We start from the raw sequence: 16,906 nt of genomic DNA on the forward strand, positions 1-16,906 counted from the left end.
CCCGGTATCCGCAGCGGCAGCTATAGATGTTTCTGCAAAGCCAGCAGCCGGCTCCCACCTACCCCAGGAGAGAAGATCGCTCCAAGACAGTGAAAACTCTCCTGCTGTCTCAGTGCAAAGTCCACCCAGCGACCTCACAGGAGTAACCGGGCCTTTCTGCGCTTGTTTTGCTATATTTTTTTCTCCACTCCCTCCCCCATCCCCGCTACATTTTTTTATTGGGGAGCTTTTGTCTTCCGGACCTGCCGCCTCTCCCTCTGGCCCCTCGATGGCTCCCTTAGCCGAAGTCGGGGGCTTCCTCGGCGGCCTGGAGGGCTTGGGCCAGCAGGTGGGCGCGCACTTCCTGCTGCCTCCGGCAGGGGAGCGGCCGCCGCTGCTGGGCGAGCGCCGCGGCGCGGCGGAGCGGGGCGGCCGCGGCGGGCCCGGGGCGGCGGAGCTGGCGCACCTGCACGGCATCCTGCGCCGCCGCCAGCTCTACTGCCGCACGGGCTTCCACCTGCAGATCTTGCCCGACGGCAGCGTGCAGGGCACCCGGCAAGACCACAGCCTTTTCGGTACGTACCGGCGCCCCGGCACCTCCCCGCCCCAGCCCGTGCGGAGGCGGCCCCCGGAACCCCTCCGGAGCGAGGTGCGGGCTGGGGCTGGGGCGCGGCCCAGCGCAGGGGCGGGGAGGGCTTCTCCCGCCCGCCGGCCGCCGCGGTCTCTGGCGGCGCTGCGGCTCCCGACGCTGCAGGGGCGGGAGGGGAGGGAGTGGGGGCCCCGCCCGCACCCTGCGGCCCTGCCGTGTTCTGCCGGGGACCAGATCCGGGACTCGGAATCACCGTCTTCCCTCGCAGGCAGTTTTCCGTTTTTGTGTTTTAAAATCTCTAGTTTAGTTTCTCCTGCTTCTTCTCAAGTTTCCTCCAGTACTATTTACTTAACAAAAATTAATACCCGAAGCCTTCTGCTTCTTTATTATTTTTAAAATATTTTTTATTTCTAGGAGAGAGAGAGAGAGAGACAGACAGACAGACAGCGTGAGCAGGGGAGGGTCGGAGAGAGAGGGAGGCACAGACTGAAACAGGCTCCAGGCTCTGAGCTGGCAGTCAGTACAGAGCCCGACGCGGGGCTCGAACCCACGAACCGCGAGATCATGACCTAAGCGAAAGTCGGACGCTTAACCGACTAAGCCACCCAGGCGCCCCGCCTTCTGCTTCTTTAAACACGCCCCACGGTTATGCAGTGGATAATGCATTCAAGGCTACTGCTCAGAGGGTCGCTCCTGTGCATGTTGGGAGTATTTACCGTAAATGTTCACCCGAAGACGTAGGTTATATTAACTTTCAGTGAGCGCCGCCTCTACTTGTAAGGCTCACCTGCCTGCAATTCTTTGAGCTCTTAAAAGTTCTGTTTGAGAGAGAAAAGGGTGGGGGGAGCCAACCAGGCTACTGAGCATGCCCAGTCGTTCAGCCAAGCTCCTCTTTAGAAATTGTGAAACCCGAAAGGAAAGATCTTAGGATTGACTACATGCAAGAGGAAATGGGGAAGCGAAAGTGGATATGGGTGGGAACACACAGGGACGTGTTTCCGAATATCTCCAACAGTGCCTGGGAACAGAAGGGGTTAAAACAAATAGGCGAATGATCCTTATGACCCCAGACTGGAAAATCCTATGGTCTCTACTGCTAATTACTGCCTCACTAGCTGTATCGCTACCAAGGGCCTTCAGCAAGTCTGAGCCTTAATTTTCTTTTTCTGTACAGTGCTGGGGTTAAATTAGGTGGCGATTTTAAGATGCTTTCAGGTTCCAACATCTCAGGATCTTTCCCCCATTGTGGGAGTTTTCATTATATTAGAGTTAACCCAGTAGCATTCTCAAAGGATTCTTGATCATCAAACTTGGGGCATCACTGGAGAGATTTATTGTATTTTCAAACAGATAGGGTTTACTCGTCAGCAGCAACGTGAAAAGGCCCATCTTCTGTCTTCATTTCTCTTCCTTAGCACTGAGGGCTTCATTTGAGCATCTCATTTCTCAGTGGGTCTGCCTTCTCCTCTTTGCCTTGTTCTTATACTCTCCTCCCTTTTTTGACTTGCAGTACTCATTAAAACTTTGGAGAAGTGTAAATCTCAGTTTCAGGGGCATTTGTAACTCTAGATGTAGAAATGAGCATGTGGTGGTCATTTGGTAGCACTTAAAGGCTTAGAAAATTAACTTTTTAAAACCCATATGTTTGCGGCTTCTGCTGATCTCTTCCAAAGTCCCATTGACTATGAGTCAAGAGTGTCATGACCTAGTGGCCAACCTTGGGGTCACTTTTAGAAAGTGGTTTCTAAATTGCGGAGGCTGAGATTCTGATGCTAAAGAACTCTGCTGACATCAGGTGGCTCAGTTTTCTTGCTTTCAAGAATTACTGCACTCCATGTATTACAGAGAAACCCTTTAGCTACTAGGAAGATTTAGAAATGGACACAAATGTGGTAAGGCCTAAGGGTAGAGCAGGTAGAAAGAAGTTGGGCTTAGACTTCCTCCCCTGCCCCTATCCCATGTGATACATAATAGAGCCTTGGAAATTCAGCTTTTAAAACACTTGAGATTCAACCGTAGCCTCAAATGACACCAGTTGCTTTTTTCACTTGGTGACTCTTAATAAGACTATAGGAAGAGATACAATTCTATGGCAAGAGATTATAACTATTTGTAGACTTGATACCATTCATCGAACTGGTATTTAAATCTTTTCTTTAAGAAAAGAATATTGTATGTCAGAGTTCCTATCTTGCTAAACATTTTTTTTTGGGCTAAATTTTGGCATAGGTATTTAGTAATTGTTAAAATAAGACTTGGACCGATTTTGTAATAGTTCAAGTCACTCTATGGTGGGAGGCTACGTATCAGAACAAATTATTTACTGTTATACAAAGGGAAAAGAACCCAGATTAGTTTCATAACCTAAAGGAGGTTTGAACAGCCTCTACCATGCGTTACAGTGCTTCCTAGTGGCCGTGAATCATTAAGACATCATAATTTACTGCAAGAGAGTATAGGTGAGAAGAAAGTGTATGTTTAGCATATATAACATCATACGCTTCTCTCTGTATTTGCCTTCTTTTACTAGTGCTTCAATTATTCATTATGAAATTATTTTGCTATTTTTCTTGGAAACTCATGTGTCATCAGAGTGAAAATTTTGAAACAGCTTAAGAATGGCTATTGGTGATGTTAAGTAACATGTTTGATAGTTTATACTAATTTGCCCATGAATGATTAAATGAAAAATTCAGAATCCCGTATTTAAAATTTCAAACCACATCAATAGAAGCTAAGCGAAAAGGTCCCAGTGAGGTTAAAATAATTTCCTATCTGAGTTCTCTCTATATTTATCATAGAGTTTTTCTGCACAGTAGTACTGTAGGAAGATTTTACCTAATATGTAAACATGAAATCATTACTTAAAAAAAAAAACGTTTAGCCTGAGATCAAACATATTCCTTTAAAGGCTTTTCCTTTATTCTTTCCTATTCTCCATAGATTTGTCTGATGTGGTTGCATTGTGGGTTGACTCACCTGTTTATTATGATTTTTTAAAAGGCTGGCTTTGAAAATGATACCAGAAAGACAAAGTACCTCCAAGTCTTTTTATGGGACACTGGGCATTAGAAAATCTATCTAAAATCTGTGATTACCTCTTAAGGAAAGTTTTTCATGTCTACTCTTTGTTAAGGAATTAGCTTAGTTGCCACCTCATATTATAAATAAGAAAGACTTGTCAAATCTCATTTAAGAATCAAGTGATTACAAATTACTATGTGGTATACTATTTCCTGGACGAGAAAAAGGATCAGAATTTAGAAGTGTGGCTAAAATCTTTTAAGAGGAACACAACAAACACATAGCCCTGTTCCCATACATCTCTGTGAACCATTGCAAAATTATTAATGCCTGGTTGTGGGTGAAGTTTTAGATGTTGTTTGATAAAGTTGAGACTACTGAATGCAGTTGTTCTAAAAAGATATGTGATTTCTTGTCTTTCTACAACTACATTTTTTGGGACAAGATAGCAGCACTATCCTAAAATGAGAAGTGAAGTAGAGGTGGTTTACCATTTAGGTTTGCAAGAAAAAATGGATGCTTCTAAGCACTGTTACGTAATTGGTTTATATGGAAAGGAAACTTATATTTTATTGTACTTGGAAACTGGTTCTATTATACATCCTAATCGTTTAATCAGTTCCTGTTCTTTGAAAGACAAGAGCATCCTAATGTAAATGAGACACTTAAAGAGAATTAAGTTACATGTAAGTAGTAGTACAGTTTTCCATTCGAATTTAACATTCAATATAATTTCAAGTAATTATACATTTGTAAGTATATCCTGGATGAAATTCTGTTAATATATCTTCTTCCACTGATCATGTTTTGGGTTTGTGGGTTTTTTTTTTTTTTTCTAATAGAGATCACTCACCAATGAGCTTGGCAGTAAGTTTAATTTTTGTTTATCTCCACCCTATATTTGTCATTACGATGGCTATCCTATGGAGTCTGAGTTTTCCTGCTATATCTTATCTTCTCTCTGCCTTTGGCTCTCAATTAAGGACACTGACTCTTTCAAGCCACTTATAGGCTATTTAGTGGTGTATTGTTGCTGTAAGATCCTTGATAGCTCTGGCGTTCTACATGATCTACTAATAGTTTGAAAGAGCTCATTTGAGCTCTTAGGAATCTGTTTAGAGCTTAAGAATCTATGTTTCTGCCAAAGAATGAATTAGGCTGTGGACAGAATAGAACCCTCTATATAAGCAAATAGCCAGATTTGGTACTTTCCCTTGGCCTTGGGAACATCACGTGTCCAAACAGGAACTTATTCGGTAAATCAAGATGTGACTTAAGAGCAAGATTCGGGCTAAATAGTGCACATTTATACAGTTTGTAGAGCTGAAGAGGAGGTAAAGCAGTGGGGGTAGAAAGCTATCAAGGAAGGCAGTTCCAAGCATAGAAAGTATGTCTATATATCTTTTCAGCAAAGAGTCAAAACAACAAGACAAAGGAATTAGTCCAAAGGTTAGTGTATACAAAGAGCAATGCATAGGGAAGCATTACCTTTTTTCACTATGGCATAGAAGTGTATTAAGTGGAGAATATTTGATCCTAGTTTATCTATTGATAAAGGAAAATAATTTTAGAAAGTTATTGATAGCAGAAAGTCTACTTGCATGCTAAAATCTTGGTATTTGGCTATCACGTTTAATGAATTCTCAAGTCCCTTTACTTCTTTGAACTATCAGTTTTTAAGAACCATATGACTGGAAACAGCACACTGTGTAATCTATAAAGTATTGAAATCACTGTATCATCCTGAAGTAGAAACATTGGACTAGGGCTCAGAAGGATGTGAGTTCACATGGTTAGTTCTACTAATTCCAAATGTCATATTCTTAGGGAAGTCAATAAACCTTTCTTGAGCCTCAGTTTCTTTATATACCTATCTTAGTGAATTGTTTTTTTGAGGACCAGAGAGATAAATATAAGTAGAAGCCCTTTATAAATTATAAAACACTACAAACCCATATAAGGTTACTGGCTGCTGGTGCTAGAAAAAGATTGACTTGAATCATGATTAGCAAAACCAAAAGAAAACAATTAATAGAACATGGTTATAATTGACCAATGGAATCACAAAGAACTAAGAATACCTCTATTATGTACTAATTTCTGATAATAATAGTTTGCATTTGTTGACTGCTTAAATGTATTAATCTATACCACTCTCTGGGAAAGAGGCATTTCATCCATTTTGTACATGAGGAAACTGAACGTCAGAGAAGAGTTATGACTTGTATAGCCAGAATAGCCAGTAAGTTACTGTAAAATTTTGTTACTGTAAGTTTTACAGTAAGTTATGAAGGTCAATCTGGTTTAAGGTTTTATATCTTTAACATTATACCCTGATGGACAGTTTTTCCTTTTTAGTTCCTTTTTCATCTGTAAAATGGGAGGATCATCATAATAAGATAATTATATAGAACTTTTCAGCTTATAAAGGACTTTCAACTACATTACTGTATTTAGCAATACAAACTTACTCTTTGGAGGATTTTCAGTAGTCATATGTTCATTAATAAATCTAAGTCATTATTTTGTTTATAAATTCAGGTATCCTGGAATTCATCAGTGTGGCGGTGGGACTGGTCAGTATTAGAGGTGTGGACAGTGGTCTTTACCTTGGAATGAATGACAAAGGAGAACTCTATGGCTCAGTACGTATTTTAAAAATATTATTAGAATTCTTAAAATTAAGACTATTCATTTTTGTTCAGTAAAGTATCTGCCAATAATGCATGTCAGAAGAAATATATAAAATACATACTTGTAGAAATTAAACATCTACATCCTGATTAATTTTCATTTGTCTGGAAAGTAGTATAGTAACTCAGTTTCAGTGTTTAAACCCCAAACACTTACTGCTTTCAGTTTGCTAGTTCTTTCTGCCCATTATCCTGGGCCTTTCGACTTCTCTCTATATTTTGATTATTCCTGCCAGAAACAGAGAAAAATGTCATTTTCTTCTGGCCATGTTAAATTCTTTTCACCTTTACATTTCATTTAATGTAAATTTTCTCCACCTGTGATCATCTTCCAGAGCTAAATATGTATCTTGCTGACTGTCATATATAGGAAATGAGTGAATGAAGTCTTAGGATAATGTAAGCAACAACAGAAAATGGTAGCCATTACTAGTTCGACCATATCTGCAATCTTGATAATTACAAGAGACAAGATTAAAAAAACAACTGTGGTCTATCCCTTCGGATAATATATAGTCCATCTTGAAAAGGCAAGAAACCACGGGGCATTTGCTACATTTACCTAACAGTAACATCTAGATCAATGTTAATGATGGGGAATGTATCATCAAACAGTTAATAAATACATAAAGAGAAGGTACATGATTTGGAATGATGCTTTTTAATTAGGAATTTGGATGTTAGCAAGATCTTGAAACATTTCCAAGTGATAGTGGACACTTGCTTTGTAGAACTTTGGCATCTAACAACAGAACAAGATAAACTACAGGCTTGTTTGGTGGGGATGGCGATAGGAAGAAGATATGATGGAGCATGGGATGGTTCTGGATATTTATTATTTGAAAATAAAATTGAGAATTGATATTTAACTGAAAGTTCTTTGAACTAGACTCCTGGGAAGCTTAGTTGCCTGGAAGAAAGAATTCCAGACAACATAAGGACTACAGCAAAATAAAACAAAACCACTTGCTCCTTTTTTTCTTCTTCGACAAGGATATTATTATAGGCAAAGCAATGAAAATAGAGCGATGAGACTTTGCTAAGGAAATTCTCTCAAAGGTATTTTTTTTCATGGTAGTTACCTTCTCTCTTACAGGAGAAATTAACTTCTGAATGCATCTTTAGGGAGCAGTTCGAAGAGAACTGGTATAATACCTATTCATCCAACATCTATAAACACGGAGACACTGGCCGCAGGTACTTTGTAGCACTTAACAAAGACGGAACTGCAAGAGATGGTGCCAGGTCCAAAAGACATCAGAAATTTACACACTTCCTGCCCAGACCAGTGGATCCAGAAAGAGTTCCTGAATTGTACAAGGACATACTGATGTACAGTTGAAGTGTGCTTGTGTCTTTACTGAAGAACAAAACTACGACCATTCTTTCTTGTTACCCAGGAAGACACTCAGAATGTTTTCTACCGAGAGACCGGCTTTGGAAAGAATATTGAGAACAGACCAAAAACCTACATTTTGACTTGAAGTAGATCAAGACCTCTCTTTATAAGTGGATCAAGTTCCCGTAGGTACGCTGGCTCAGTCCTTACTGGTAAATTGAAGCTGAAAATCTCTTAAACTGTGGATAATGGGAACCCCACCTAGTTTGCTGCTGGTGCCTCACCTCTCTGGATTATGTTTACTTCAAAAGTTACATTATAAAATAGATACTTCATGTTGAAGAAATAAATCAACACAATTGGCCAAAATTATTGCTACATAAATTCTGAGGATCCTGTAGGATTTTGCAGGTTATGCAGTTACATGTAAAAAACTTGGACGAAAAGCGGACTATGGAACATGTCACACCAAGATGGAACATTTTTTTTAAGGATGGACCTATTTATACATTTTCACGTTGCGAATATTTATTATATATATTTATTTATTGAAGAGTTTATTTTTTACTGGTATATGAAGATAATGCAAAGAAAAAAAAAACAACAAAAGTTCTTTTATCGTGCCATTGTCATGATGTCCTGAGCTGTAAAGAAGACATCATTTTTGCAACATAGTAAACATAGAATAAAATCCTGAATTTCTTCTTAAGAATACAATATAGCCTAGACTATATATATATTTTTTTCAGTCAATTACCTTCTAAGTGTAACAATGGTTCCTTTGCCTTAGAAAAATGCTTTATCAAATTGTATTGAATTCAACACACATTCAAAAGGGAATTAAACATTTTTATTTTGTGTTTTGGTCTCATTCCTTTTTAGGTGAAAGTTATTCTATGAATATAACATTTTTAATGACAAAATTCTAAATTTCCTGGGAAAAACTTTATATTTTTAGAGAACTTCTGATGTGGAAGGTTATAAAAAATTATAGGCAATTTATGCTCACTTCTTTTTGTTATATCTCCTGTTTAGTCATTTATTCAGCGAGTATTCATGAAAGCCTACCATACAGAAGAAAACCATTAGGCACAAAGGAAGATGGTGGTCAAGACCCAAGTGGGCCCTTCATGGAACTTAATGTCCAGTAGGAGAAACAGATGGTTAATAAGTCAACTAATAAATAAATACCATCATCATGCATTGTGACGTGCCCTATGAGGAAGGCAAGCTTCCGACACAGAAGACAGCAAACTTAGATATGGTGAGGCAGAGAAGGTTTCTCTAAGAAGGTGACCTTGTTTTTTCTTTTATAGTTTATTGTCAAGCTGGTTTCCATATAACACCCAGTGCTCATCCCAACAAGTGCCCTCTTTCATGCCCTTCACCCCTTTTCCCCTCTCTCCCACCCCCATCAACCCTCAGTTTGATCTCCGTATTTAGGAGTCTCTTGTGATTTGCCTCCTTCCCTCTCCTTAACTATTTTTTCCCCTTCCCCTCCCCCATGGTCCTCTGTTAAGTTTCTCCTATTTCACATATGGGTGAAAATATACGGTATCTGTCCTTCTCTGCCTGACTTATTTCACTCAGCATAACACCCTCGAGTTCTATCCACGTTGCTAAACATGGCCACATTTCATTCTTTCTCATTGCCATGTAGTATTCCATTGTATGGATAAACCACGTCTTCTTGATCCATTTGTCAGTTGATGGACATTTAGGCTCTTTCCATGATTTGGCTATTGTTGAGAGTGCTGCTATGAACATTGGGGTACATGTGCCCCTATGCATCAGCACCCCTGTATCCCTTGGGTAAATTCCTAGCAGTGCTATTGCTGGGTCATAGGGGAGTTCTGTTGTTAATCTTGTGAGGAACCCCCACACTGTTTTCCAGAGGGGCTGCACCAGTTGACATTCCTACCAACAGAGTAAGAGGGTTCCCGTTTCTCCACATCCTCGCCAGCATCTATAGTTTCCTGATTTGTTCATTTTAGCCACTCTGACTGGCTCAAGGTGGTATCTCAGTGTGGTTTTGATTTCCATAAAGAATCAGAAGGAGCTAGCCAGCCTAAGAGGAGAATTAAGAGACTGATAGGAAGAGGAAACGAGGGGCCTGAACTCCCTGTGGTGAGAAAGAGCTTTGTGGCTGGAGTTCAGTGAGCAATGGAGAGAGGGGCACAGGTAAGTTTATAAAGCTATGCAGATACAAATCTGGTAGATTCTTAAAGGTCTTTCTTAGGTTGCATTTGCTCTGTCCTACAATTGCCAATGTCATCACCCTTACGTGTAGCATCATCAGTGAGGATCTGGTAATGATAATGGTAGCAGCTGCCGCCAGTTTCCAACCTGGAAGGCTGGTATAACACAGATTGCTGGGCCCCAGCGCCAGAGCTTCTGATGTGTAGGTCTGGGGTAAATTCTGAAAATTTGGATTTTTAACAGGTTCCCAGGTAATACTGATGCAAATGGTCTGGAGATCACACTTTGAAAACTACTAGTCTAGAGCAGTGTTTCTCAAACTTGAGCATACATACAAAATCACCTGGTAGTCTTGGTAAAGGATGGGTTTGTTAAATTATACATCTGTGTTGGGGGTGGATCTGAGATTTTGCATTTCTACCAATGTCCCAGGTGATGCTTGATACTGCTAAACCACAGATCATCCTTTGAAGGGCAAGAATGAATGCCCTTAATGTTATTTAGAGCTATACCTGTTAGTTCCACTTGTCATTACTTCAATAAATTAATGATGGTGTGTGGGGTGAGGATAGAGAGTTCAAGATATAACTTTAATAAAACTACATGGGAACGTGTATGTGCAATTAGGGGAGTTGTGTGTGCACTTGAGTGTGTACTGGATGAGAGACAGGGAAATGGTTCAGCTCAAAACCTCTTGGTTTGTAAATGTAAAAAATATGTCTTAGCAGTAATACTTCAATAATTTTCAAGATAAAATACTTCTTATTTTTACTTTTATCTATAAATACAAGTGAAAAAAAAAAACCCTAGTCTGGTTCAAAGTTTGATACCTATATTTAAAGTACCTGTCCCCAAGCAAGCATGATGGAATATTTCAAGTCTTTTGCAAAATGATGCTGGTGTCTAAATCTATAATTGCAGAGAAAGTCTTATAAATTTAAAAAGACCATACACTGATAAAATGTGGCCCACAATATATATCATTACCCAATAAAAAATAAAAAATATTTTGGAGCTATGATGAGAATACAGGTTAACATTTTTCTTTATTGTGATAGCCACTTGTAGTGATTTGAGATAGGAAGTATGATTGAAACAATGGCTTTACAAACTTTTAGAAAACTAAGAAGTCACCATATCTTGTATTTTCATTGTATTTATATATCGGCAGCTTTTCCTAAGTTGGAAACACAATTTGCAGCTGCTGTATTTGTACTATCTGAAGAAGTTATCTATTAAGTATCTGAATAGATTTCACTTGATACTCTTAAAGGAAAGTGTTGTGTGAACATATTTAATTTATATATGGAAGGGTATGAATAATTGGATTTATTATCAAGTAAGTAGTTTGAAAACAACTTACATCTCAGGATGCTTGTGGAAAATGTTACTCATGAGTCATCCTTTTTGCTTCTTTAATTTTCTTTCATTTTTAAGTGTTCTATTCACAATCATATATTAACTTACATTTTCCAGATCTTCCTCGCTTAGAATACTATCAATTGCCCAACTTCCATTCATTTTCTGCAATGATAAAAGAAATCTAAAAACATGGGAGATTGGTGAAGCTTTGGTGTGCGAAGTCTGAAGTGTTTGGTCTTCAGTTAAGTGAAATATCAAAACAGTTCAGAAACCTAAAGCTATCAACCATGTGTGAGATTATAGGTCTATTGTAAACATAATATATAAAAGTTAGAAAGCCACTCAGGTTATCGCTTACGTTTATAATGTACTGTATGGAAATTGCCATTAACTAAATTTAATTAAATTAATGATCAGAAACACACACACATTGGGGCGCCTGGGTGGCTTAGTCGGTTAAGCGTCCGACTTTCGCTTAGGTCATGATCTCGCGGTTCGTGGGTTCGAGCCCCGCATCGGGCTCTGTGCTGACTGCCAGCTCAGAGCCTGGAGCCTGTTTCAGTCTGTGACACCCTCTCTCTCTGACCCTCCTCTGCTCACGCGCTCTCTCTCTCTCTCTCCTAGAAATAAATAAAAAATATAAAAAAAAAAAAAAGAAAGAAACACACACACACATATATCAAAATTTTGACTTCAATAGATAAATTATTATGTCTATAAATAGGCTATTTCTAATTTCTAATGATGAAATTTAAAAGCTATTACATATTGTTGGTAAGTGAGGAATTAGTACATTAAACAAGTCCTATGTGTTCAGTGTATGCTGCTTCCACTAGCAAAAATAACTTTAGTACATCTGGGGGGTTTAGTCCAAATAAATCCTGATTTCAAGTTTCTCATAATCAACACCATTATAAGATGTTTCCATTTCAGTTTTTTGTGCAGAGATCTATAAACTGAAATTGGGTTCAATTAACCTCAGCCTCTTGGTTTCTTGGATGATAGCTTGGTCTTCAAGATGTATGATATGTGAGACTGAAGGCACATCACTTTCCTCTAGCCAACAATGTGGCGTGACTAATCAGAGCATTTTGGTTAATAGTATAATGTTGGCGTGATTAATTTAATGCATATAATTCCTTGACCCATTACTAGAATTGCTCAGTTATCTTCCTACTGGCAGAGAAGGGGTTTAGTGTGACATGCCTAGTACTTTAGAACAAGCCTAAATATTTTATTAGAACCTACAACTAATATTAATCTAAGGTTCCCAAGATGAGCCTACTAACCAAACCTACTGTGGGCTAGTACTACACACAGGGGCAGTGCTGAAGAAGTTGAGTGCAAGTGTAGAGACGTATTTCATTCAACTGGTGGAACAATTCATTTCTGGCTGCACAAAACAATTTTGCAGGTCACACTTGGACATTTAAGTTTCCTTAACCATTACCCTTTTTTACCTGCTTGGTAATATGTAGATAACGACGTGGAAATGAAGGGACAGTTTTAAACTGGTAATGTTTATACCTAATGTCAATGTCCATACTCCAGTATGGACTTACAAATTACACAACGTGATTTTAAAACACTTCCTTCAACTTTTTTCTAAGCATATTAGGGCAAGTTTCATTGTTCCTGTGATTATTTTCTGCCCAACATAGCTTTAGTGTTTTGGGTAGGGACAAGTTTTGCAGTCGGCCTCATTAGAGTGGCCATATGTTGACTAGTTAATTTTCTTCAACTGAGTTTTGCAAGACAATTAAGCCCTGTGTGTAGAAAATAGTGTGAGTATTTCTTAATTCTCCCAGGGAACATGTCTAGTACCATTTTAGATGTATAGAATAGAAGTTAATGTATTATACATAATGGGTCCCTTGGGGCTTAATTCTCTCAGGAATCCTATTGAGAGCCTATTGTGAGATTGGCTATGCTGTCGTCAGAGCACTCCCTTCTCTCTGGACAATTAGCTGTTTCCCACAGGGACTAGACATGTTAATATAATTCTGTTAACCAAAATCCTATATACCATATGATTTTTAATATTTGAGTACGGTCAGAGTAATTTGAGCATGATCCCAAAGCCAATCAGATCTAAGGAGACTCTAAGTGGTTCACCCTATTCTATACTCTTCATATTTCTACCCCAGAGGGCTCATAAAGCTGTAATGGAATGTTCCAGTTGCACAGTGCAGGTGCATTGCCTTAGATTTGTGGCAACAAACGTTGAGTAGTCTACTCAGTAAATACAAATAGTTAATTTAAATTGTTGTGCTGCTGGAAGTGTTCTAGTGGGTTTTTTTTTTAAGTTTATTTATTTATTTTGAGAGAGAGGGAGAGACCGTGTGGGGGATGGACAAAGAAAGAGGGAGAGAGAGAGAATCCCAAGCAGGCTCCACAGTGTCCTCGCAGAGCTCAACATGGGACTCCACCTCACAAACCGTGAGATCATGACCTGAGCCAAAATCAAGAGTCAGAACCTTACCTGACTGAGCACCCCAGGTGCCCTGCTAGTGTTCTTTTTAATCATGTTGATAGATGAATCACTCAGAGACAGTTTTAGAGTGTATTTAAATCAACTTTCATTAGCATTAATCAGTTTTTTTAGTTGTTAAAATAGAACAAGTTGGTGGGGCACCTGGGTGGCTTAGTCAGTTAAGCGTCCGACTTTCGCTTAGGTCATGATCTCGCGGTTCGTGGGTTCGAGCCCCGCGTCGGGCTCTGTGCTGACTGCCAGCTCGGAGCCTGGAGCCTGTTTCAGTCTGTGACTCCCTCTCTCTCTCAGCCCCCCCCCTGCTCACGCTGTCTTTCTCTCTCTCTCCTAGAAATAAATAAAATATTTAAAAAAAAATAGAACAAGTTGGTCTTTTCTCTGGTTGAGTGTTCTCCCACATATCTCAGCTATTGCCCTGTTCAATGTATGATTGGATGTAATTAATATTTTGAGACCAAGGGTCTTCTCTGTATAGACACTCCTCTGGAATGGAAGGCGGAAATTCATCAAATGGTTCATGACCACTAGTTAAATGTTTTCATATATGCTGAAAGTAGCTTTGCCTGTCACCAGAGTTGGCAACCTCATACTCAGACCCCCAAAGTGCAGTTGATTAGGACAATTTGGATTGTAGCGAGGTTGTATGCTAGCCTTGCCTAGTAGTGTCCATCAACAGAGTAGAAGGATCAGAGAACTACACTAGAAAAGAAAATTATGTGGGGATAAAAGATAACCAAAGGCCTCTTAGTTGTTGTTGCTGTTGTTTTTTAATTTGAGAGAGAGAGAGAGCTCATGAGCTGGGGAAGGTTTGAACTCAAGAGCTGTGAGATCATAACCTGAGCCAAAACCAAAAGTCAGACATTCAAATGAGTTAGCTAGCCACCCAGGTGGCTTAAAGGTCTCTTAGGTTTTTTTTTTTTTTTTAAAGTTTACTTATTTTGAAAGAGAGACAGAGAGAGAGTGTGTGTGTGTGAGCAGGGAAGGGGCCCAGAAAGAGAGAGAGAGAGAGAGAGAGAGAGAGAATGTTATGCAGACTCTTTTCTGTCAGTGCAGAGTCCATGGTGGACTTGAACTCACAAACTGTGAGATCATGATCTGAGGGGAGATCAAGAGTCAGATAATTCATCGCCCGAGCCACCCAGGTGCCCCAAAGTCCTTTTGGTTTTAAAAAGCTTCTGGGAGCACCTGAGTGGCTCAGTCAGTTAAGCTGTTCATGAGTTCAAGCCCTGCATAGGGCTCTGTGCTGACAGCTCAGAGCCTGGAGCCTGCTTTGGATTCTGTGTGTCTCTGTCTCTCTCTATGCTCCTCCTCCATTTGTGCTCTGTCTCTCTCTCTCTCTCTCAAAAATAAATAAATACAAACAAACGAACAAATAAATAAAATGTTTCTGGACTTTAAATTAATGTTTCCCTGGCTCTATTTGCAAATCACTCAGTATTTCCTGGTTTTTCAGGCACTAGAGCTCTTTGTATGATTCAGCTTCTAAGTGGTCACACCTATGTTGCTACCTACTTGGTCAAAGGGAGTTTTAATATTTATTTTTTAACATTTCTCGCGTTCAGGAATGAATATCTGTTCTGTTTCATCAGTAAGTTTTTCAACTGAGATAATTAAAGTATTAAAAAAATATAATTTTAGGGGTGTCTGGGTGACTCAGTTGGTTAAGAGTCTGACTCTTGGTTTCAGCTCAGGTCATGAACTCACATTTCATGAGATTGACCTCTGCATTGGGCTCTGCACTGACAGTGTGGAGCCTGCTTGGGATTCTTTCTCTCTCTCCCTCTCTCTGTGCCCCTCCTTTGCTCTCCCTCTCTCTCTCTCACAATAAAAAAATAGACTTAAAAAATTAAAATAAATAATTTTAGACACAAGTATTTACTTTTATTTTTTTAAGCCGATTTTGCCCCAGTGAATCATGTACTCTTTGTCCCAGTTCAGTATTAAGTCAGCTTTACTTCTATTTTCTCTCTTGTATTTTAGGAAAGAAGAGTCAGGACTTAAAACCTGAATTGCACCAGGTCCCTTTATGGCGATGGATATGGCCAGGTGTGTCTGACGTTCTCACATATTGACTGGCCAGACTGTTACCTCACCTCTTTTGCCATGGGGTGTGAGTTATGGGAGATGGTACTGTAAAGGGAGCAATTATTGAGAAGATAAGTTGTTATCTTGAAGAAGATTCTACCCCTAATCATATTGTTGCCAAGCTTGGTTGGGCTGGCTAAGCAGTAGAAATTGACAAGAGGCCAAGCAGGCATTCCAGGCAAGGCTTTTTGGGGGCTTTCGCTGGAGCATTAGGGTAACAGCACAACGGAAAGAGTCCTCGGGCTGGCTACCTGAGGGGAGGTCAGGCAAAGTTTTAAAGAACCTTGGTGTGGGGGAATGGTGATGATTAACCACGTAGAGGTGGGGATTTATCAGAGCCTGCACATGTAGAGATCAAGTTTTATCATACATTGCATGTCCAATTAGCATGTTAACTCCCATCCCTGGATGTGACTTTTAGCATTATAATGAGGAAAAAGTCAGTGAAAGGTCAGCACTGGGGTCCAGTGACTCAGACTGGCTTGGTCAGGTTCTCACAGAAGCACACTGTTTGTCAGCTGGCCCATGGGGCTTGTTTGAAGCTTGTGGGTTTGGGCTTCCTGATGACAAGCAACACTCGGAAGCTGGGCTAGAAAGCTGGGTTATTGGGGTTTATTTTCTCTGCAAGTTCCTGGGTGAGTTGACTTGTGTCTGTCCCAATTTTGTTTGCCCCCAGACTGGGATTTGGGTAGCCAGCACAGTTTGTAGTATTTGAAGGTCTTGGGAAACAGCAGAGATTCAAGAATAGTGTTTCTTAGAAGAAGCAGTGTGTCTTGGGAATCAGTAAGGGTGCCCTTGCCAACGGCTGGTCTCGAGTAGTGCAATATACTTCTGTGAGGGTCATTACCCTCTCCTGATTCTTCTGCTTCCGTTTTACAGCAGAGATCTCATTTGCCCATGTTTCCTTGTGAGTACTTGGACGTCAGACATAATGAAATGCAGAGTGGTGGCAAAAGGTCTTGATGTTCTCCTTTTGAGTTGCTCTGTTTTAACTATGCCCAGTGAGTGGCTGACAATTGATTTTCAAAATGAGTACGCCATTTGACAGACTCGACAACTTTGCCATCTTCTTAGGGATGTGCCAATGATTCTATGTCAAGAGATCATTGAAGAGTTCACTGGAGAGTCATTTCTTGGCTATCTGG

General features: G+C 39.9%; 1 protein-coding gene across 1 annotated transcript; it reads left to right on the forward strand.

Moving 5' to 3' along the window:
• The first annotated feature begins 268 nt into the window (after positions 1-268).
• On the forward strand, positions 269-7,627 carry FGF20 (fibroblast growth factor 20). Its single transcript, XM_039256276.1, has 3 exons — positions 269-554; positions 6,134-6,237; positions 7,382-7,627. Exons 1-3 carry the CDS (start codon positions 269-271, stop codon positions 7,625-7,627), a joined length of 636 nt encoding a protein of 211 aa, XP_039112207.1.
• Positions 7,628-16,906: the final 9,279 nt, after the last annotated feature.

This window comes from Hyaena hyaena, unplaced genomic scaffold (assembly GCF_003009895.1).
Source record: "Hyaena hyaena isolate Hyena2069 unplaced genomic scaffold, ASM300989v1 scaffold_562, whole genome shotgun sequence".
NCBI lineage: Eukaryota > Metazoa > Chordata > Mammalia > Carnivora > Hyaenidae > Hyaena > Hyaena hyaena.